Source organism: Anoplolepis gracilipes, chromosome 1 (assembly GCF_047496725.1).
Source record: "Anoplolepis gracilipes chromosome 1, ASM4749672v1, whole genome shotgun sequence".
NCBI classification, from domain to species: Eukaryota; Metazoa; Arthropoda; class Insecta; order Hymenoptera; family Formicidae; genus Anoplolepis; species Anoplolepis gracilipes.
Window position 1 is genome coordinate 19193401 of NC_132970.1, and position 25481 is coordinate 19218881.

The 25481-nt window shown below is 36.9% G+C and overlaps 1 protein-coding gene across 6 annotated transcripts in view; it reads right to left on the reverse strand.

Moving 5' to 3' along the window:
• Nucleotides 1-25481, reverse strand: part of By (focal adhesion protein tensin) — a 173276-nt gene that overhangs the window by 93816 nt on the left and 53979 nt on the right. For 5 of the 6 annotated variants that reach the window (XM_072889717.1, XM_072889830.1, XM_072889728.1 and 2 more), the window contains exons 2-3: nt 17184-17292; nt 16600-16637 (exon numbers count right to left, since the gene is read on the reverse strand). In XM_072889717.1, coding sequence (XP_072745818.1) covers nt 16600-16637; nt 17184-17292 — 147 coding nt within the window. Of the gene's footprint in view, nt 1-9633; nt 10405-16599; nt 16638-17183; nt 17293-25481 lie in introns of those variants that run through there. The other variant, XM_072889779.1, reaches the window with a different exon arrangement.

Here is a 25481-nt window from a genome sequence, read left to right on the forward strand (position 1 = left end):
GCGACAAAGTGGCGTTCGTGGTGTAATGGCCGCGTTGGTTACCGGTTTGTCGCGGCAGAATGCTTACCGTGAGTCACGAGCGTGCACGTGCACATCGCACGCGTGCATCGCGGCGGCTCGCATCAAGACGGATCACGCCCACGCACGTGGCGAGCGTGAAGACCCCGAAACGTGGCCCTTAATCAACGCGTGTGTCCTCGTCGGGTAAATGATCGATCATTGTGATTATCAACGCGGGCGACGCGATGGTAGGATCGATCATCAATGACGAAGCGAGCATGTTTTCTTCCGAGATTGAGATAGGATCGAAATGAAGACAAACGACATTGTTACGGATATATTATGTATTTTTGCGACTCGCAAGTTCTTATCGTGTGTGATAGTAAGATCTGAATTTATCAGTAATAATTTAATAGAATGATAATTGTATCAAGTGTATAATTATGTAGATTATTAAGACAAAAATATATGGATGTTGCACCACTATTTTTATTCTGATATTTTTAATAAAACTTGAAAGTAACTCTACATTTAAATTAAGTTCATATTAAGAAGTAATATAAAGAAATAGAGTTTTTTTTTATTTTATTTTAAACTGTTATTTATATTCTATTAACATCAGTAAATAGCATTACCACTTCTCGTTAATACAACAATTGCACTACGAATGTATTGCGACGGACCTTACAATAAATACTTCCATATCAGCTCAGGCAGAGTAGTATCTCAATATTTATGAGCGTATAACGCTACCTATTGCGCTCTGTGCGCTCCTTTCTCTTCTCTTTCTCTCACCTGAGCTCTCGTTGAAGCTTCTCTCACCTAAGATCTCGCGGAAGCCTATCGCGATCAGCGTTGCGTCGAGCCGAGCGTGACTCGTAATGAAAGTTTGCAATTAGCGTCCTATGGCGCTCCAAGAAGTCATGGATAATAAGGAGCCCGGTCTGACTAGTCATTTGTTAAAATCTTTTAAATAACAGCCTGCGCGTGTAGCTCGAGGGGAGACAGGTCGGTGTAATGTTACTACGCACATTTATCGTAAATGAAATCTCCGCAAGCAAATGAAACCTCTGCATTCTTCTTTCTGCTTCATCTCGTCGTCAAACATTTTTAAGAAAAAAATTTTTTCATCAATTTTCTATTTTTATTATCACTCTAGGAAGAATTTTTATATAATTATACAGCAGTTATATTTAATAATCTACAATTATTTTTTAACAATTACTTATGAAAAAATAAAGTACAAAGAATAAGATTTTAAAGAGTTTCATGGTAAAATTATTCAAGAATTTATCGACAATATTAAAGTCAGGATATAGGTGTACAAGGAACAAATTACAAAATAATTTAGATTGTCCGAGGCAGCATTACAGACGGTCATTGGGGAATGGCACTGTCAGTCCGCTGTCAAATTTCGTGGCCAGCAATAACTTTATAGGGGCAAGTCAAAGCGATTCAATATCATCAACCAGTTCCTCGCCTGATTTATTCACACGATACTTTATGTCTATTTTTTAGCGACATCCCCTACGTTCTCGCGAAGCGATTATTGACTGTTGTCGGCAATAATTTGTTTTATTTTGTCTCCTCCTTTGTAAAGCGTCATTCATTAAAAATCTTGCTTCGATCGTTTTGCATTGAATTTAATAAACGGGGTCAATTACAAAACTCGATTCTATAATATATGCACAATTACGGTGCATAATTTGTAGTGCAAGAAGGAAAACCGATATCAGATTTTTTATGTTTATTTTTCTTATTGTTAGCATCTGACATTGGAAGATAAATTGACAGAAAGAAGTCAATCATATATAAATCAGAATAATATCAGTATAAATAATATTTATGACATCATTATTAAATGTATATTATAGTTCATATTAATTTCATTTAAAAATTATAATATTTTTAGACAAAATCACTTTTGAAAATAATGAAAAGAAATAAATCTGAAAATTATGCAAATTATTAAAATCATTAAAGTCGATAAATTTTTGATAAATATTTAAAATTGCATACATTAATTCATACATCCATAATTTCATAACGGAATGCATTTTTACAATGTATACTATTTTTACAATGTATACTATTTTCGCCTCCAAAAGAAAAAAAAACCCGAAAAAACCTAGAAAGCCGTTTCGAACTGAAGTATTGGCAAAACTCTTGAAGCAATTCGAGAAAAGCTCTCTGCAGACGTTTCTCCTCGCTTAATCGTTTAACGACCGATAGACGTCTCTCTCCAGAAAAGTTAACTGCGGGCTCGAAACAAAAAGCCCCGAAGTACTGCTTAAAAGTGATCGATAAAATACGAGAATAGCTGACACCGCGTTTTCCTTGATTCAGCATGTTACTCGTTTTTCCACGACGAAAGAGTGCCTAGTGACACAATTGGATCTCATTAGGATGGTAAAAAAAAAATATGTCAAATGGAAGGACCGAAAGTACCACTTTCGTAAATTGTGTTTTAGTCGGTTTTCTAACTCTTCTTGCTCGACTAGAGAGTAAGAGCTAACCGATCGAAGGGAATTATTCGAAAGAAGAGTATTCAATAGTAAATTTAGCAAATGACTGAGAAATATGTAAAAAGTAAAAACAAAACAAGGAGAGTTAGAGGTCGACCACGTGTTCGACGACGAAGGAAAAAGGAACGCCACGTAAATCGCGAGCGATTATTTTCTCTTTCGTTGTGTCGAGTCGTGCGATTCGATGCCCCGAAGTGTTAATAATGCTAATGCATTGACCTCGAGCGAAGCGCACTGGCGAGGCACATCAATATTCATTAGCATGGCTCGTCGTGCGCGCCGAATAATTGCGCTCGGCCCGTTCGTCGTGTAACCCACAAACCCACAATATACGCACGTACGTGCGTGTTGACACTTTTTACGCACGAATGTGCGTCATGCCCGCGTCTTGGTCCGCTGAAAAGATTCCCTTTGCCATCGCGGATATATTTACACATCTGCGACATTTGGGCTCTTTGTCCCGACATATTGTGACGCCTGATTAATGACGGATATCAGGCTCGCCCCGAAGGTTTTACAATATTCACGCCTATAAAAAATCCAATCGTGAACACATTCGAATAAGCTCATAAATTCTCGCGATGAAATGACTTTGTCGGACTCGGCTTTGTTTAAATACAGCGTAAATAATCGGTTATTCAAATTGTACGACACTTTAATGACCGAAAATTAATAGCTATTCAGAAGAAATTTTATGCATAAAAAAAGAATAAGAATTAATTTATAATCAATGGAAAATCTGATATCTCCTTTTTAATATTTACTGTTTTCTTACACTATTTTACTAATATTAATTAAAAATTTATGCAAATATAAACTTTATTGCAAATGTGTTAAGAAAATATCAACATTTGAAAATAATTAGTCCAGTCATTCTTGATCATAGAAATAATCTTGCTCTCTCAGTGAGTATTATATTTTAATTTTGTTATCTGTTTAATGATCAATTGTCATCAAAGAACCATAGTTTTAATCAAATTGACCTTTCTTGTTTGTTCATTTATGAAAGCCAAATTAACGAAGACGAAATTATCAAAGAGGACAGGTTAATGGTCGTCAGTGACATTACAATTATAAAACCGGCACAAGCCGCAGGAATAAGGCTTTAAAACGCCGAAATCACGCGATACGCCCACTCCGTGCCACCTTCGTTATAATTTATTCGGCCATCGTAATTAGCTCCCTTCTCCGGACGATCGTGTCACGGAATCTCGAAATTCCGCAATCCGGTTTTTGGAGCGGGACACCTCGCTGTCGCCGTAATGTCGAGCGTGGTGGATCAATTTTATGCAAGTCGTTTATGAGCTCCTTATGAGCGGATCGTACGAGAAAGATTCCATTGCAAAGGGAAAGAGAAAGAGAGACAAACAGAGATAGAGAGAGAGAGAGAGAGAGAGAGAGAGAGAGAGAGAAAGAGAAATCGTAAAATGTTACTGCCGGTAATCTGAGGTTAACTTGGTAAGAGAACCATCAGGTTTCTGACTGCTTTCCGGCTTCATTCACAAGAACGAGAGACACTATGTCGCTTACTGGGGATTCGGATGAGAGATTTTACTACCACGCATTTCTCCGTTTGAATTACGAATAATCGTTACGTTTATGCACGAACGGAGATTTGTCTTCTGGCCACATCTTCGAGGCACGTTTGTAGCTCAAATATACGTTTTTGGAATTATCTTGAGTTAACAAGTATAAATACCCCTTATAAATGATCATTACATTTTCTTACGTATTCTGCTCTTATTACATGTGTTATAATTATATCAAATATATATTAACCCTTATTCCGTACTGAAGGATCATTTTTGTCTGTAATTTTTCTGAATTTATTATTTTAGTCTTTATTTAGAATGTTCAAAGAAGGTATATACATATTTTCAGATTTTTTTAAAACACTTTTACATATTAATAAACTTATCGAAAATACGCTGACCCACCTGTACAGTTAGAAGGTGCCAAAAATAACAATACGGAATAAGGGTTAGGTTTTAAGAAGATGTATGAAAAACAAAATATGTGTAACGAAATATAAACGTGCTCATTAGAAACTCATTTCATATAATAAATAAGAAGAAGCTGATTTTTCTGCACTTGGTAATTCGAAACCAATGACGGATATAGCCGAGTTAGAAGAAGCCGACTACTCTTTTCCGCTTTTCCACTTTTCTCTCGCGTGTTTTTGCGGTTGGTCAACCAGCGTGCCCGACTTTCCTGGCATTTCCCATTTCCTCGTTCAGAGTATCCGACTTTCGCGTATTACGGAAAGTGTAGCCCGAGGAAAGTCCTTTTATTCGCGAAACTTCTCGCAGCGACCGCAGAATCCTGCGGCGGCGAATACTCAAGAATTTAGGACGACCGCTTACGTCACACGGACGCCGGAAAGATCGCAATGACGTGGACACTAAATTCGGCGAGGGTCCGCTCAGCGAGAGGGAACGATTATTAGAGGTCGTAAAACTAGTTTTTTTTTTTTTTTTTTTTTCGAAATCACCCTGGCGCCGGCCGGCAAACGGTCGGCTTGCATTCGCGTGTTTAATTCACGACATTGTGTCGTGGCGTAAGCTGCCAGACACGCTTGGCTTCATTCAATATTCCATTTCTTCATTAATGTAAACAACAATGGCGTTACAATGATGTGAATACGGTATATGTGTTACGTTGTGACCACCTACTCTTTATTCCTTAGCAAGTCATCTTGTTACAATTAATTCTACGAAACATATTCGCGAAACGATATAATTAATTGTGATGCCTGTGTATTATATTAATAAAACATGAATACATTTTAATCTAGAAAAAACCAATTAAAAATGATTCAAAACCCTAATCTCTTAATTTACTGACTTAATTTACTTGATTTTAATTATATAATAGAATAAAATATTTTAATTTTGTAATATTTTGCATATCATAAATGATTTAATACAAAACTGTAAGATATAAAAAATAATAAAAAAATTGTAAAAAAACAGTAAAATGAAAATTATTAAGTATATTTAAAAGAATAGTTAATGGATATTAGTTAATGGATATTAGATAAAGTATAGCTCCAGGTTGTTTTAGATAATGACTTTTGTTATTGATTTATATCATCTGACAGGCCTCCTTAATTAAAATATATCGCAACAGTCTCATATATCGTTTGAATATCATTGCAAACATTTAATTCATGTACACGTGCCTGCATGCGAGATACACGCGACAAAATTCTCAGAAAGATTATTTCGGCGCGTTTGTGAATTTTTGGAGGTCGACCTTGATGAGTCTCGCGATGCATTCTTAAGACTATTTTTCGAAAAAAAAAATCCACTGTAACACTGTCACCGTGATCAATTCAGGAGAAACGAAAGACCAAACCGTAAAATCCATCGAATGAAGGAGAAAGCTTGAGAATCGATATGAAAGAATCTGCTTCGATTCTTGGCGATTCTCGCGCTTCATCTCATTTGCATATCAATTAATTGATGACAATTACCGCAGGATTTATTGTGCTGTAGATGTTCTTGTCAGTAATAATCCTCGGGAGACACACCCTTTTTTGTCTCGTCCATTGGCCGAGCGTTGCTGAGTTGAAAAATTATTGGTACTTCTACGATCCTCTTCTGCGGCTTGCATACAATTATTGTTTAACAAGGTGAGAAACTTCGGAGAAATTACTTTCTTTTTTACGTTTTCTCTGTGCCAGGAATTTTCTTGCTATTTAAGTCGCGATGAAGACATACTACTGACACGCAGTAACGATCGAACCTGTAGACAATTTGCATCTTTTAATTAAGAGATCTCTACTTCTCACTCTACTTCACTTGTTACTGAGACTTTAAATTTGTATTTAAATTTTCTTCTTTTAAAGTTTTCAATAATTTACTTTAGCTATCTCGCTTTAAAATGTTTTTGATCTTTTTTTATATTAATATTTATTTCTATAATTTATTGATATTTGTTCCCCCATTTCATTCAGAAATTTAGCGCGACAAATCTTCAAGGACTTACGTCAGTCTTCATTATATGTTCACACGTATCTTCGCAGTCCAATCCTTGACAGTCCAAGGCCGAGTATCACTTGACACTCATTGAAACAAATTGCCATTTACAATAGAAATAAAAAGAACATTACTTTAAAGCTTTTAATGCCTTTGTGTTGCGCCATTAGTTTATGTTAATAGGATTGCAGAGGTAAATTTTTTAAAGGAAATATTATACACAATTTAAAAACAAGTAATTTCTAAGAGAAAAAGGAAAAGAGAGATTAAACATTTTTTTTATTCAATCTTTATTAAATGTTTGAGCTCAAAATTTATTTCAAGACTATATACTTGACTTAAGTTTTAACGTTAGACGCGTACATGGTGTAAAGCAAACCATCAAAAACCAATATGTTTCTAGCGATAGTCAAACATAGTCTTCTTCGTTGTCTAAGAAGATAAGACCCGTGAGATATCCGGTCAGTAACGGAAGCAGAGTTGTCGATTTATTTGCGAATGAAAATAACCAATACGGTAATCGACGCCATTTGTCAATTTTACCATTGCGTGGACATGCGAGAAAAGAGTTCATCTCTTTTTCCTTTTCGTGGATGGCTGGCTAGCCGCCAGGAACACTTTATCGAGGAACAATCTGGATCGTGCACAATGCATATTCGGCATATAAAAATTATCCGGTTTCGATATTAAAGAGAAGAGAAAATCTCTATGTTCCCTTTTCTTTTTTTTTTTTTTGATTTCCAGTTTTTCGATCACAGCTGAAAAATCGTGGGTTTATAACGCGGTTAGATTGAAGAAAAATTCCGCGTTGCCTGCCGCGTGCAAAAGCGGCACTTCTTCGACGTGCAAACAGTACCGTACCTGTCACGAGCCGTTATCTAATCGAGAATGGGCCTTATCGTTTCCCCCTGCCGCCCCTCATTCAAACATGACCTCCCTAGAATTGCGAGACGCCGCATAAAAATTATGTTCAGCCTTGCAACGTTATACATGTTCTATATTCTATAGTCTCACAGGGCGTACAAGGTACAATGAATGTTCGTTCTATATGCGATAGCAGTCACGCACGAAATTTTTTATTCGATGTACATTTTGCAGTGCAAAAGTATTAAGATCATTCGCTTTATTTTCTCAGAGACAACAAAGATATATCATTCTTCATTTATCGCCTTTGTGAATTTAAAAGATAAACAGACGAATCAAGAGATTGTATGTTTTTCTCTAATTATAAAAGTGATAATGTCGGTTACGTACTGCTAGATTGTAAAATACTACGCTAAATCTCGCGATCTAATAATACGTTATACATTTTACATGCGCTATATTTATATAAACTGTAGATAATGCGGTAAAAAATAATTATAATAACGATTTGCTCCAAAAAATATCTATTTATCAATGAATTTAACATTGCGATGATAAAGTTGCGAAATGTATTGTATTTATGGTAAATAAAAATTACACATATATTTTTTAGATTGAAGTGCATACTAATTAAATTACAAATTTCCAAAGAGAATTACAAAAAGAAACTTATATAAAATTTATAAAATATATTATATATATTAATAGATATTAATATAATATATATATTTGATATATCAAATACATATATATATATATATATATATATATATATATATATACCTATATATAATATATAATATTTCATATAAATAAATGTTAAAACTTTTATAAACAAAGAAGAATTCTAAATAAAGAGCTTTGTTTATTGCAGAGCTTAAACGTTCACTGCTTCGTCTTCAATTTTATAATCTTATCACCCGATAAAACCAAGTAATTTCATTTGGATTTATCTAAAATCCAGGTAGTTTCGACATAGTTTCAAGATTATTGACATGGGAATTCGCGCTGCTATTTCTCGCCAGGTGAGATCGCAATATCCCTCAACTAACACACGACAGCTCTTGAAACACTTTAAGCCTAAACTACTCCGCCGCTTGTGCAGCTCTTCAGCCGTCGTTGAACAATAATTGTTGTATGGTAGAAACGGGGTCTTTTCAACCCGCGTAAACGTCGCGAGTACATCCCGGCAACCGTCGGAGCAGACGCGTCAGGAATTTCTCTTCCTTCGCTAGAGCTATATACATACGCGCGCGGCGAATTTAGAACGCAACAAGAAGAAATCGTGACGAGCGACACGGGGAAGGAAAGAGCGACGGGAAAGATGGCATAGCGGCCGACAGAAGACAGAGAAATCGAGGGAAGAAGGAGCGCCATTTTGATACATAACAGACATTTGCACTGTCAGAGCACTGGCACGTCCGATGGCAATGTCGAGAAGAATTTGCATGTCACAGATATGAAAAAGATGCAATGCAATGTTATCTTACTGATTTAAATGTAAATTTATTATTTATTCAAGAAACCCTGTCCAGTGTTTAAATTATTCAAAGTAAAACAGGTTTACAAAGAACTTAATCATTCTAATATGATTGTCTTTATAATAATGCTTTTAATAAAGAATTTAATATTTAATACCTTTAATAAAGAATTTAATTTTGATCCAATTAAACTTGAAAATGCAAGACGACAAATTCAAATTTGTAAAATTATTTATGCAGATAACGAACAACATAAATATAATATATAAATAAATAAATTATACTTTTCTTTTTATTTCAATTTCTTTTAATCAATCTCCTCCTTCAGATGATGTTCGTAATAATTTTATATATATATATATATATATATATATATATATATATCGTGAATTTATTAAAAGAATAAGTTTCAAATACGTGATGTTACTAAAGTTTTCTTTTTACAGAACGCCGCGATTACCACTAGTGCTTATCAACTGTAATCGCACATCGGTACAAGGATCAACATCAAATCTGAACATCAAAGAGGATCTACGAGCTCTACGGATGTTCTCTCTTTGGAGCCCGAGGATCACCTTGAGCGAGGTGGGACGCGGGATTAATCCGCGATTCGAGATTGTCAGTCAAGAATGAAACGGATTTAAATATCTAAAGCACATATCGCGGTAAGAGGATGATGGCAGAGGGGAGGAAAAAAATATATGCATTACATACGGCGGCAAGACATACATACAACGGCAAAGGGCAGAAAGAGAGAAAGAAACGCGTACGCAACGCGAGTACCTCATTGGTGGATCCGTGACCGTTCATCTTGCCGTCACCTCTGGTATCCCATTACCGGTCTGCGGCGAAACGCACCGAGGATCGTTCACCTCCCTGCATCGGTTCTCGAAAATGGCACATCCCGTCCTTGGCGCGCGCGCGCGCGCGTGCGTTTTCGCGAAAACTCTTGATTTTCGAACGTACTTTCAAGGTCACCTCGCCACCGTTAATAATAGATTCGGCGACCCCCGAAGATTTGTGTCGATCCAGGGAATGGTGAGAGAGACCGATCGCAACGACGACCGGTTAACTGGCACAGGCAAAAGTCTCTTAAGGGCAGAAAAATGTCCAGTTTACCATTCGCGATTCCTGTTAATGGCATTCATCGTGAATTTCAAAATCGATGATTTTAATCGACATTGGGCCACTCAAACTCGTCGCCAAAATAACTGCGACCAGATGTCAAACATACGATTACAGTTTACATTTGACAGATTCTCGATTCTTTGGACCACCACTGATTCATGATACGTTCACATTGCTCCGATAATTGGAACCGTACACGTCAAACAAATTCCTCGAGGATTCGTTCGCGTGATTCGTTCCAAGGACGCGGCTGGCTTAGGTCTGCGGCGCGATTTTCGGAGCCGGTTTTTCGGCGGGTTTTGCGTGCCGGTCCTCGACAATCGTCGCGGAAACGAAATGGTGCAAGAGACCACCGCGCTGCGCCGGCGAATCGATCTTTCCCACGTCCTTCGCGTCGGAGCGCTCTTCGCGGACTGAAGAGCGACGCGGCGCGCGTGCACGAAGCCCATCGCTATCGCCGCAGGTAGACACCCCACTATAGCCGCTTGAAAATTCGTGGTCGCGAGTTAATAACCCGTTCTCTCGTGTACACCAGTGTAAGTCGCGCGATGTGCGCGGGCGGCCGTGTGCTAGTATGTCGATCTCATAAATATGCCGGAGGAAGATTTCTAAACGTTTAATGTAGGTATAATTATTACCGAAGATAATAACTTCGGCAAAACGTGTCAAATTGCTTTGCAATTTTTTTCAAGAATTTAGTTACATATACATATGTTTTTAATTTCATAAACATACCGAATGACAAGTTGTCTAAATATTATAAACGACAAGTTTTATTTTGTTTAAATAGAAACTGTGTGCACGTATTTTTAAATATTTATTATATTATACACGGTTTCTAAAAAATCGAAATTACTTATTTTCAAAATCACATATTTACTGTATATTTTAAAAGTCAAATTGAAAATATCCCAAAACCGAAGAAAAATTGACGTTAGATTTTCTCAATAGATGCAATTCCTTTCTATGTGCTATTCGCTATTTCGATTGCTGATCACGACTATTGTCAACCGGTAATCCTTTTGCGCAACACGCGACGCGATGTATCAAGCGTCACGATACCTAAAGACACCGCGACATTTTTTCGCGTTTTTCGTTGCCGATCGCCGTTCGATTCTCGATCGATCAGCCCGGCTGAGCCACCACAGTCCCAACGAAATCCCGTTACAACCCTCGCACGCGATCGCATCGCATTTCCCTTCCGCGATCCGAAAACGTGCGGTGATGCACGTGCGTGTATCGAGACTGTATCTCGACTCGGAATTACTCGTATCCGACGAGGTGTCGTGATCGTTTAACTTAACGCGCCTGCCTATATAATTCGTCGTTTATGTAGTGAATCACAATAATTACTGCTTTTTCGAAAGTGTGATTACGATAATTATACGCCGTCGCATTGATCGTACGAGTGGATGGGGGAAATGAAGAATTTCGCGCGTACGATATGAAATTCGTGAAGTAAGGTGATTAACTCTCGAGTCGGCTTTTTCGCAGAGAAAGATTGCTTGGTATTATGTATTTTAGAGTGAGCGCCAAAACGTGACGATAAATTGTTTAAGAAATAAAGTAATTATTTATATAAAAGTATTTTGGAAAATTAAAAAAAAAATTATATTAAAAGCATTACAGAAATATATAAAAACAATTTTCCCTCAATAATGAGGGATGAAAAAGATAGCAAAAAGTACAAAAAGTACAAAAAAAACGAGAGAGAAAAATTATCTTTTATTATTAAGGGACAATTGTTTTTATATATATTTTTGTAATTCTTTTTACATAATTTATGTCAATTTTACAGATAATTTTCCGTTATACTCTATTTTTACTTAATCATTAACATCCCTAAAAATGTCTCGGAAACTCTACTAGCTACTTCTGAGCGCGGAAAGGTTCGGTTTCAAAGGGCAAATCGATCTCGCCACAAAGCCGATAATCCGGCATCCTGGCTCGTCAAAGTAAACGAACATTACACACAGGCGCCTTAGCAAGGCACGATGCGACCCTTCTACCGGTATACCCTCCAATTCCTCGTGCGCTATCCCGGAGGTCTCACGTGACCTCTCGCGTTTATGCGAACCCAGCCCTTTGCCTCCCCCGCAGTATTCGAGCTTTCTTTGGTCGAGTACCTCGATAGACTGCCATTACGTTATATACCCGGCCTCTCACACTCGTCGCATAAGAGAATCTCGCCGTTCGGGCTAATATCAGTGCAGCTGCAGATGCATCGCCGCACTACCGTGTGCGCCAGAATGCAGGTCTAGGGGGTCAGCAGGCGGGAAGAAGAGGGAGACGCCGAGATGTCGTGGAAGAGAGGCTTCACGATGTTACCGTCTGGTTTCCCCGGTTCTTGTCGCCTGTTTACTATCCTGGAAGACCGAGCCTGCTGGTACACACAACCCGGTTATGGTAGCGGTCGCCTGTTTCGTATTTGACGTTGGCGTAACAACGGGCGATGCACCGCGCTGGAGAAAAGCCTCGGCGCGGTTCAAGGTATTAAAAAGATTTGCTCTGTAGAAACTATCGGCTGCTGCGAGCACTGGCTACCGATTTGCCGACGAGCGAGGAACAAGGACGCATTGCGGGGTTAAGGTTACGATGATGACGCTTCGATTATTTGCACAGATTTCCGAGATTGCAATATCATTTACCTAAAACTTTTCCAAAGATTATTATAATCGTTATATTTTTTTGGCGCACTTTTATTGAAAATATATATTCTATTATATCAGCAAATATTTAATGTTATTAGAAAAATATAATGTGTTTTCTTGAACAGATTTCGATATCGGATCTTGAAGTCTCTAAATTCCAATGATCTTTCAGTTATAAGTTTTGTCGTAATATATATGAATTTTTATGTTTCTTTAAATATCTGAGATGTTTTTATTTCATAATTTAAATGCTTCGAATATTCTGAGAAATAATTTGCAGTCGGTCATGAATAAAAACGCTGTCACCTAAAGCAAGCGAATCGGAGACGGATTTCTAGTCTCTTGATATTTCGTAAGAATGCACCAAGTGGTGATCATCAAAGATGACTTCGTATGCAGGCGGAATAGCCTAGAGGCGTGCGGAGATTTCGGGACCGATAAAAAAGGAGAAGAGTACGGGGGCGGGTGGAGAAAAAGGTGTATCGCGTAGAGACGCGGGGCGAGAATCGTGTGACCTTCGATCTCGAAGGAAACCTCGGGTTCTCCATATCCGACGAGTGATGTCGTTCGTTAGCTCGTACGATCGGGCCAGCGACTCTCAACTCGCCTTAACTGGAATTCCAGGAGGAGCGGCCCGAGTTACGGCGATGATATCAATACTTGCGGGAGATACACCGGCGGAAGAGGAGAAAGAGAGCATCATATCTCGTGCGATATCATTGTGGTGTGCTGGCGTCTCTTCTGCAGGGGTACATTGTCTGCTAAAAGTTCGTAGAAATCGTTGAGGAAGATAATTTAAGCTTCGACTGTCTAAACATAAAGCGTATAAGTTGATCGCGTGAAATACAAGAAATCAATAAACATTGCGAAGTATACGGTGTCTTTACTATCAGCGTGCAAAACAAATTTTACATAGAGGCACTGATAATTTCCCATTTTTTTTCTCTTATGAAATATATGAAATGTCGAGTGTGAAGAATGTAACGTCATGGTCGAGCAATATGTTGAATATATCCGGCACGTGATCGTTGTTTACACCACTGTCATAATCCGGGAGATAGCTACTCGCACGCTTTCCCCAGCAACGGAAGAGAAAATTGAATGACTTAACGCAATTACCGCGTTGAAAGGTAAACAACACTACGTGAAAAAGGGGCTTGTTCACACCGGTCAATAAGACCAACTCCCAGTTACTCCCGATTCTCCCCGGATTGTTATTATACTGCGCCCTCGCTGTAGCAGATAAAAACCGCTGCGCCGGAATTCCATGTGCGTCACGTTCTGAAATTCGAAGCAGGTTCCGGTTCCTTCCAGGAGTCACGTGGCCCAGCAAAAGGGTCCACGACGCATCTCTTCGCGGGATTGTTATTGTCGCATCGACCTCTTTCTCCTCATTCTTTTCCTCCTCCTCCTCCGCGTTATGATATAATTTACCACATGCGTCTCCTAGGTTCTCGGATGTACAGAGTATCCATACCGTCGCCTTGAACTTAAAACGTTATATAATATATCATCGTATATACCGATAGAAGACTACACGTGTGTCGGCATGTATAAGCTCTCGCGTGTTCCTAACGAGTGCGCACGCTTTACGTCAGGGGCGTAGAATAGTGTCGATGCTGTAATAGCGTTGCATTATGTCACGCATTGTCGCCGTAAAGTTTTACATAATGATTGGATTGTGAAATAAATTAAATATTAATTTAAATCAATATGTGTGAAATTATTACGTTATAATTAACGCGTGAAATATATGATTACGATATTACATTCGAGCATCTCTTTTTGTAGGAATTTGCAATTTAGTCTTCAGGCGGTTAAAGATATGACTCTTTCATATTTATTACGTTGCGATAATTCTCACTTGTTCAATTATCTCCGTTCTTGCGGCCATTTGCCTTCAATTTTTTTATCTCACTGTAACCATCTCAAACCTTTACGATGTATATGACTGCAGTATTTTTACGGGCAATGCGGTCGGTGTGCAATTATGCGTTTTTCATCGAGAAGGGAGAAATGACGATCGTTTGGCGCTCGTAAGCGTAATGAGTCCGCGTTACTAATGACCGTACGTTTGTGATCATGTCGAAGGACCGGATGCCGGCAGACTTGCTGATCAATCGACGATAGTCGCGACAACCTTGGCAATTACTATACGGGCTCGTTTATGGACCCCTGACATTTTTCTCGCGTGCACAAAATATCATTCGATCGCGATCGTTAATTTCGCGGCGGCTTTGAACAGGTAATCGCGGGCGTCTCGAAGCAACGTGACATTTCGAAGAAACGCCAAACAGCGCTTATATCGACGATGTCATCCTCATCGTCGTAACAAGCTTTAAAACATAGCTGCAAATTCATGCGCTCTCCAGTCAATTAATTTCTCGAGAGCGTTAAGGAGTTCTTTAGGAATTTGTAGTGAATTGTGATTTGCACTATCAACGAGTTTTATCTCAAAGTTCCTTTTCTTATAATCTCATGTATGTATATTAAAATAAAAATTTAACCGCGCAAAGCTATAAACTACGTGGCCGTAATTTCGTAAATGACGCCGAGAACTTTAAGTAACTTTTTGCCAATGGTAACTACCCCCACGACATCCGCGCAAACCCAAGATTGCGCTTCCTGGACGTTACATCACCGTTATTCTAGAGTAACGACATGGTTAATCCGCCCTTTCCTTTTTGCAAAAGTGCAGAACGACTCTGACCGCCGCTTTTACCGGAGGAAGCAATACTCTTCGGTCTGCACTTCTCGTGTCTGACACACGTTCTTCTTCATGTCCAGCTACATTCAGTCTTTCACAGACACTTAGGCTCGACATAAGCGCGTGCTGAAGACGCGCTTATGGGTATGTTCGGCCCTCCACCTCTCTCTCTCTCTCTTTCTCTCCATCCACGAGCGTGACATAGGAGTACTTGGAGATACGAAGAAGGTAAGGTAAGTAAGGCTCGTGCTCTGCCCGGTGACTGAACCCACACCGCATTTCACGTAAGGAGCGCACATGCATGCACTAGCACACACGCGCAAACAGGCGAGCACATACTCATTTGGCCGAGACATCAGAAGAGAGAAGAGAGAAGAACCGTTCGGAGAAGCAAGAATCTCATCAGTTAAGATATCGACGTACTTTTTGGATTGAGGTATACGATGGAGATTTACCGCGTATACGGGTGGAGAACGGTGGAAGCTACTCATTAATCTGTGTTATTTTGCTATCGCGCTATCGACCCCTAGGCCGTGAGAAGAACGATTATTACCTCGAGAAGTAGGTGCAACGACTGCGAAATTATGTGACGTTAAGAGAGATATTTAGTTTCCCGATGCTTGTTATAGAATTCTTATTAACGTGTATCTTGAATCTTGTATATTGAATAGTTTAGTGAAAATCTTAGAGTATTTTTAATATATGATATTATATTATAAAAAAAATATTACAAGATGTCAAACTATATAAGAATAAAATTTAAAATTTTTAAGCTTTGGTATTTCTTTATAAATCACCGTAGGAAAACGCAGATCCTAATAATTCTCACAAATTTAAATGTCACATTTTTACAATTTTGTAAAATATTCCTTATTATCTTGTAAAAGGAAAGAAGTCGACGCAATCGCTATCAACTTGAACCTTGGGTTAGCGGGTTAGCGTATCTCGAAGGTTAAAAAGATTTGTTTAAGTATCAAGAAGTACGCGGAAGAGTGCGGCTGCATGGAAGAGAGACTCTTCATGTACGTGGAAGTGTGTGTGCTCTTTGCTCCGGTCTGTCATAAACTTTCCGAGAAAGAGAGTCTTGATTACGAATGTCACGATTAGGAGAAGAGACATATTCATGACAGTCTAGTCGCAGCGTTTGCATTTGCGGAACGCTCGCCACAGTCTGTCACGCGCAGCCAAAAAGAAATCAAGAGCAACTATTAAAAAGAATGGCTACAAATATATATATATATATATATATATATAATCACGTACCTTGTCCTCGCATGTCTTATGGCAAATGTACTTGCACACTGAAACAAAAAGATTTGAATGAATAATAATAATAATAATTTTTCAATCACATTATAATTCTAATAACTGATTCTTTTCGTGAGATTTATAAGCAAATTTTAATAAATAGATAGCATTTTATTCGTTGCAAATCGATAAAACCATCGTTATATTAAGCATTATAATCAGTGTTTGATTTATGCGTCATATTAATATACTATCATGCTAATTTAATGCAGATGTAACAAATCAGCTCGATTTAATCTTTATCTACATACATGCGCCAATACATGTGCGTACGGTTGAAAATGCGTTTTTATATTAATCGTAATAATCATTTGATGTAATCTAGAGTACACCGCAATGAGACTTAATAGAACAGCAATAATATTGATAATAATAATAAAAAGAAAAATATCGAGTTTCGACCCCCGCAGCGACGGGGTTCTAACCGGCACTTTCCCGCCAAGCAGGAGCTTCCGTATCAACGATTGATTCCAGAGTACTACCGACCAGAGAGCCAGCTGTTAGTTAGTACCCTGAAGGGAACGATGTTATCGACTTACCTCTGCAGCAAGAGGCTTGCTTGATCACCGCCTGATGGCACAAATGACATGGTCGGGGCTTGCGCAATTGCTTGGTACGGAACACGTGGCACTGTGGTTCAAAATCGCTCTAAAACATAGCAAAGAGAGGACCTAATTATTCTAATGATCGTGTTTTAGATAAGTAAGAGAATTAAAAAACTGGCGCCATTCCGCGCTTTTTGCGACCGATTTTTTTCGTTAAGACCGATCAATTAGTCGCGAGAATCTTTCAAACGATTAATCTCGTTAAGCCACGGCATTATAAATGAGTAGTCTGTTCGACAGTGGCATTCGAGGGGGAAAAAATGTCTGAAACGAGGTCGCAGATCTTAAGCCGACTACAGCAAGAGCCATTTTAACATGATGAAATATTTACAAGCAAAACTATTACATTGAGAGACTCTTATGTTTAAACGTGCATTCATCATTAAATGTACGGATGGTTTATAAATGTAACGTGTGTTTATATCTGAACATTTATGATATTTTCATTATTTCATTCGTCTAAGAAAGATTCGCAATCACGTTTTACAACGATTCAATATTATATCGGATATTCTCTCTTTCTTTTTCTTTAACGAAAAGTCAATATAATATAAGAGATTTGTATTTATATAAAAGAATGTAGATCAATCAAAATTATTAAATAATAAAAGAAATAAGCTCAAAATGACGATTATTAAGCGACAAAAAGAGTAAATAAGAGTCAAGACATTAAAGCGCAAATTTTGTTATAAAACAAACTATTCAAACATTAATTACATATGTATATATATATATATATATTATATATGTCATCCATAATTAATGTATAATAATAATGTAAAATAATATAAAAAAAATTTTGTTTTATAACCAAATTTGCGCCCTAATTACTGTGTCTTTAAAATTTGCCCTTGCTGCCGTTTAGTGTAATCAAAATTATTAAAATATAATTATCTTTACCACGTGACGCAACGAATTTACTTAGGATGAACCGTCAGAATGCAAGGAATATGTTCGCAATATTGCGGGCTCAGCAATGCGAACTCATACGATTAATCACATAACAAACCGAGGATCAGCTCCGCTTAATCACTGTTCCGAGGATCCTCTCTCTCATTTTGCGCGCGCGTTTCGCGGCAATTATAATCATTCTCATGTGTGGCTTTTCTGCGGTCCCGGATGGAAGAGAGCTCTCGAGCGGACGGTCGGCGCATAAATTGAGAAAACAGAACAGCCATTCATTAGGATCGCGTTTATCCTCGGATACGCTGCCGGCGAAACGCTCGCCTCCTCTATGACTACAGTACGACGGTCAACCTGTTAACAGTACTTAAGCCGGTGCACAGCACTCTGCGTCGGGAGAGGCAGTTCGCAAAGTTATGCGCAAATAAGCGCCCGAGGCGCACCGCATCCTCCGCAAAGCGCAGCCTCCGATTACGGACACGCGATGCACGCGGGCCCTTCCCCGAGAGAAATGGATACTCTGTCTTTTCACCCACGATCGATCAAATCCCCGCGGAGGGAAAACGTAGATTTGAATACGAGTTACAATGCCGACGAATTGCACTCCGTCAAGCATAAAAGAATGATCGCGCATACATATAAGCACAGATATTCACAATTCCATATAAAAGAGTAAATTTTTTTGGAATCGAAATATTTTAACCGACATATACATATAACAGATCCAATATTAGCTATATATATTTGTCTTCAGAAAATTAGCCCTCAATTTTCTTTTCTTGCCTGCACAACAGTTAAATGTATACGTATGTATGTAATATATAATTTATTAATAAATTAAATTATTAAATAAGATTATTAATAAATTATTAACAAATTAAAATTTTATTAACAATCTTATCTTTTTATTGATAATATTAAGACTATATTAGTACAGAAAATGCCCCTTCCAAATCTTGCATCTCTCTCATTCTTTCACGTGAAATTGATCCAGCAAAACTATAGAAAAAATGCGTAATATGCTGAGTTTATTATATACGTCTATGAGTGAGATGTAGATGCAGGCATGAAATAAATACTATAGTAAGAACAATTTCACAATATATCATTATTTTTTTTTAATAATTCATATTTTTAAAGAAAAAAGAAAAAACATGAAACACAACCACACAGAATCAAGCGTAATGTACAAACATACATAGCTTCGTTATAATTTGCAAGAGCTCACAGATGCATATACTTGCTTACACATACGCGCGCATTCTCCTCACTGCAGATATTTAACAGGTTTAATCATCGCACGTGCAGTGCAGTGCAGTGCAGTAATAAAGCGTTTTTTAGAGAGCCACGTAATTGAGACGCGAGAGAAACGCCGGGTTGATCGAGAGGGGCGAGATTCTTGGTTGAAATTTACATTCCGTTGTCGATGTATTAATTTCATTGCGTACGGTGCAATAAAATTAATACATTAATTCTCGTTTGTTAATTCTCTCTCTTTATCTTTTTGTGCGCCCGAGAACGAACGCGTTGATGGTCGATGCAAAATTATCGGGCCATTACTGTGATGTAATATATTTCGTAATTATCAGTTTTATCGACGCCACGAGATTTCAGTTTTACACGTCATAAATTATTATGTTATACGAACTCGAAGAACAACAGTCTTTCTTATTGATCATTATATAACACTTTCCTTACTCATCATCGTCGTAAACGTAAACCACCAAGTGCTTATCCTTTTTATCGAATGATAAAACACACTGTTGCCCGTTTTGTGCCGAGTTCTCGCAAAGTTTGATCTATGGACACCGTGTTTGTCGAAATTACTTCTTGACTGGTTTCTCGCCGTCTAATGATACTGCAGCTATATATCGTCGCATGCATTTTGTCGTCGTAAAAGTTGATTTACGCGACACAATTGAAATTCACACACGTATAAACTTTGAGATAAATCTTATGCTTTGTAACTTGTATGATTGATGTTTAGTCTATACTCTAGGTATATTAATCTATTTTAAAAAGCAAAAGTAAATATAAGATAATTTAATTGTCAGAATTTGTCAAAAATTCGAAAAACTTTAATTCTTTTTTTTTTTTTAGTTCTACATACATTTTCCACATTGATTTCTCGAATGTAAAACACGAATTCGGCAAGTATACTAGATTTAAAAAAAATAATATTAAGCATCGCATTAATTATCGTGATTGAAGGCATTGCATACTTTTCAGAGATCATTGAAAAAGCCGAACGAAATGTGCAACCAATATAAAATAATTAAGACAAGGATACAATTGTACGATGCTTTTGACCAGCATCTTTCTCATCATAAGATAAAAAATAAATAATAAAACGAATGTAACAATATTCACTGCACTGTTAAATATTTTTTACAGTGTAAAGAAATTATAAACTATCTTATAATTATAGTGTACACTAATTGTTAAATGCATTAGTATATTGAGACCTCTGACATTATTTGCTGAAGCACCGCCATTGATTATTCAGCACTAATTGATTTTTAATCTCTGTAATAATTGGCAAAAGAAAGTCATACATGACTTTTCCGTTTTTAGAAACTCCTTTTCTCGAGGCTTTACTCTAAGCAATTTAAAAATATAAATATTTTTAAATGTTATTTTTATATGCAAATAAGCCTTATTTTTTAATATATATGTTCTAAATAATTTCTGCAATCGAGATAGGTTTTCCTCTGCGATGGAACGCGAATCCCACACGAATAGAACGAATAAACGAGATGGTGAGATTTCGTTTAACGAGCGAACTGATTTAGGACTGCATCATGGATAATTCAGCTTGCCGCGGGTGGATAATAACTATATTTCATAATAGATTCGGTGAATCATGTGCGATATATCACGTAACGTGTAATTTCAGTGTTGAGCACGTTCAATGGATGCAATACGCATATAAAATTGTGCGGTCTAGTACAATTTGTGATAATGCATATGACCAGTTCGTTTTAATATAAATTCAAAATGTGTGGACCAAATATAAATCTAACTTTAAACACCTTGTTTTTAATAAATTCAGAACTGTTACAATTTTATAACAGATTGTAAGTAATATTATTTTAATAATTTTATTTATTTATCTCTTATGCGTAAAATTGTACAATTTTTATATTGTCATAGTAATATTAAAATCTTTTTGTATATAAGAATATTTTAATAATAAAAAAATTATAGTAGAAGAGAACATGGATTGAATAAAAATATCAATAAAACTAATATATATTAAAAAAGAAAATAAAAGTTTAATTTAATAAATTTTGAAACTCTAATAATTAAAATAATTAATTGACAATATTTTTACTTTCGAATTATAGCAATAAATTCTCACAAATTTCTACGTTTTAACTTGTCTTGAGAAAGTAATAATTTTTTTATATCAGTCAGTTACGATAAATATATCGATCTACAAGATACAACTCTCGAAGATATAGTATCCCGCTGTGCGCACTTAAGCTGTCTCCAGTAGAGTTATCATGTTCTAATTAAGAAGTATAACCTGTTGGATTAAAATAAAAAACTAAAGAATAAGAGGCAGAATTTTAAATTCCTAGAAAAATTTCTTCATAAGAACTTCAATCCTATCTAATGTTATGTAATCAAATAATGTTATATAATTAAATTTTCTTAAAATAACATTTTAATTAATCTTCTCTTATATGATGAGACTTTATTCGTTGTTTTATAACTCACGGTCGTATTCTAAAAAAAGATTCGAGATCTGTGTTCCGCAGTTTTATTTAGTAGAACCAGAACCTCCACCTCCAATCTATTTAGAGATCTTCTTTCTTCGGTCGAATATGGAACTCATGCAGAAAGTCAGGAGCTTGTACGGGTTCAAAGCTCGAGTAAGCGATTCAAGTGGCATCAAGTGCGCTTTCTCTATCGCGATACCATGTAGACCAGTGCGAGATCGTTCGAAAGAAAACGAAAAGGATAAAGAGTTCGAACAGAGCCGGCTTTGTCACGTTTGCGCTTGCAAACGAGTCGGAACACTTTGATTTGCATTAACCGCGAAGATACAAAGGCGAGAATGCAGCGTTCTCTCCATCTCTCTCTTTCTCTTACGAGAGTCAGCCTCTTGTATGCCTTCTAATTCTCCGACAATTTTATCTTCATAGTTTTCTAGAGAGCATGTGATATATAAGAGAAATATTGATGCGAGTTATTATTAGAGTAGCGGATAACCCTGGACGTTTCTTTATTTATTCTCTGACTGAAATATGTATAACTATTTTATTTCTTTTAGATTTAATTAAAGAGAAACATATCTCTTACTTCGGACTGTTATTTTTGACAGCCTTTAACCGTACAGGTGGGTCAGCGTATTTTCGACGCGTTTATTAATATGTAAAAGTGTTTAAAAAAATTTTTATGCTTATTATTTTTTATCCCTCTAAATAAAAATTAATAAGTTTGAAAAATAGTTTGCTTAAATATATTGTTTTATGACTATTTGTGTTTGAGAAATTGATGCTGTTAGAAAAATCACAGATAAAAATGGCTAGTACTGAATAAGGGATATATATTGTTAACCCTTACTTCGTATTGTTATTTTTGACACCTTCTAACTGTACAGGTGGGTCAGCGTATTTTCGATAAGTTTATTAATATGTAAAAGTGTTTTAAAACATCTGAAAAAATGTATATACTTTCTTTGAACATTCTCAATAAAGACTAAAATAATAAATTTGAAAAATAATTTACTTAAATATGTTATTTTATGATTATTTGTTTTCAAGAAATTGACGTTGTTAGAAAAATCGCAGACAAAAATGATCCATCAGTACGGAATAAGAATTAATATCAATATAATAAATTTTAGCAAAAAACTTTATATTTACTAAACCATCACACAAGAGAAAATACGTAGGCTGAAAATCTTATCTGTTTATGATTGAGAAGAAAAGAATATTATACTGACAAAGTAATATACGCAGGACAAATGTCAAACATGTGCCATTATTCAGCCTCAATAACAATCCACGTTGATCTAAGCGATCGGCATCCGACGTCCTTGTTCGGCTGTCGCAACTGATCGCCCTGACAAACGATTCGCTAAGGTGGCCGGTCGGCGAGGAAGCGGCAGCTTGAAGAAAAAAAAAAAAAAAAAAAAAAAAAAGAAAACGAACAAGCGATTCAGAAATGAGGCTAACGCTCGCAACGACAAGATCTTGGCTCGTATGGCGATTCGTGCACAGCAAGCGCCTTGTATCGCCGCTGGCATGTAAACGCGCGGACGTGTCTTCGCTCGGGCTTGCTTCCTCGAAAGCATCTCCGCAATCGCCCGAAAGTGACGCATGTAATGGAGAACGACGATGGACGAGGATGCGGAAGAGGATGCGGAAAACGAGGGATCCGCCGGAGATATAGCCAAGCGCATTTGCTGTAAACTTGCTAATATGTATACCTTATCTACGCGGCATTAAAAGGAAAGATATATATCTTAATATTTTATCTCGTGATATAATTTCGATTTAAAATCTTCATAATTTTAACGAGATGAAAATTAATCGGCGTTACGCGTTATGAGAAAATGAAGACCGCCACTTCAAGTTATATTTCCTGTAATCGCCGCGTACGCGAAGGCGAAATAACGTTCAAGGTGAGTACGGCGTGATCGCATCGCGAGCATTCACGGCTTAACAAATTGCGGGAGCGTGCGGCGAGAAGGGAGGGAAAAGAATCCGGGATCCGTGCTCGCGGAGCGTGGCGATTTTATATCTGATGGCGCGCTCGTGTCCTGTGAAGCTTCACAAGGTGTGGCGCCGTGGGGTGATGGGCAAGGGAGCCGGAGGACAAGAGGGAACTCAGGAATATCAACGGGGGGAATCAAGCTTCGGCAATTAATTAATTAATAATTTACCTCTTATTGCTGGGAGATAAAATATCAATTCCGTGTAACAGAGAGAAGCTCTATTTAATTAACCGTCGACAAGATTTTTTGCGTCTAGCGTTTGATCTGCCAGAGATAGAAAACTTGTTATACATACATAATATTTACGTGGTTCAAGGATAAAACCGTTAGTTAAAACTAGAGGTACTATTTCATATGACATATTATATTATCTATCGACTACGCTGACACGTTGGCGCACGATTTTTTTCTATCTTTATTATGTTCTGTAGCGATTTATGTTCAGTGCCAATAACGCATTCTCGACTGTAACTTTACCTTTGAACACAGCGATAAGTCACCAAGTCACTGTACAATCATTGTCATTCCGGATGTGACGTACTGGTGTAATAAAAAAAAGAACAATAGAAGAAAAGAAGGAGAAGAGATCGAGAATAAAGATTCGAACAACACAATAGGAGTAGAGGAGAGCACATACACATATATATATATATATATATATAAGAATATTATATAAAAGAATAAATCAACATATGTATAAATATTCATAAGAGGAAGATAATATAATATATTCTTTCTAGGAATTATCGCACTTTCTTACGTCATGATCATTTTAATTAATAATTACAGTATGCAGTATTACATTTAAAAAGAAATCAATATTTTCAAATATCTAATCATTTTGTTATCCATATATATATATATATATATATATATATATATATATATATATATATATATATGTATATATCTTTGATGATCTCAATCGAAATATTGAACTTGACGTTAGGTCTAAATTAAAATCGTAGAAATATTTAACCCTTATTCCGTACTGATGGATCATTTTTGTCTGTGATTTTTCTAACAACGTCAATTTCTCGAAAACAAATAATCATAAAATAACATATTTAAGTAAATTATTTTTCAAATTTATTATTTTAGTCTTTATTTAGAATGTTCAAAAAAGGTATATACATTTTTTCAGATTTTTTAAAACACTTTTACATATTAATAAACTTATCGAAAATACGCTGACCCACCTGTACAGTTAGAAGGTGTCAAAAATAACAATACGGAGTAAGGGTTAATTATAGTGTTTAATGTATTAATAAAAGTTTTATTAAACGAATTATAGTTATATTGCGTCGCTGGTCCCATAATTTTGCCATCTCGATAGTTTCCAACTGCTATATGCCATATCGCAATTTCAGCGTGACCGAATCTCCGATGACATCGGAATTACGACGAGCGACCGGTGGGAATGAGAAAACGAAGGTCGTGGGATGTAGATTAAGGAAGGAGTGCTGGGCATGGCCGCGTGATTGGTAATCCTTTCGGCCGGTAAATCCGGCATGGAAATGGAACAGAACACGCATTCGAGAAACGATATTCGTTATTCGTCGGGCACCCGAGAGCGTGCGTGAGTTCACGCGGGCTGACAT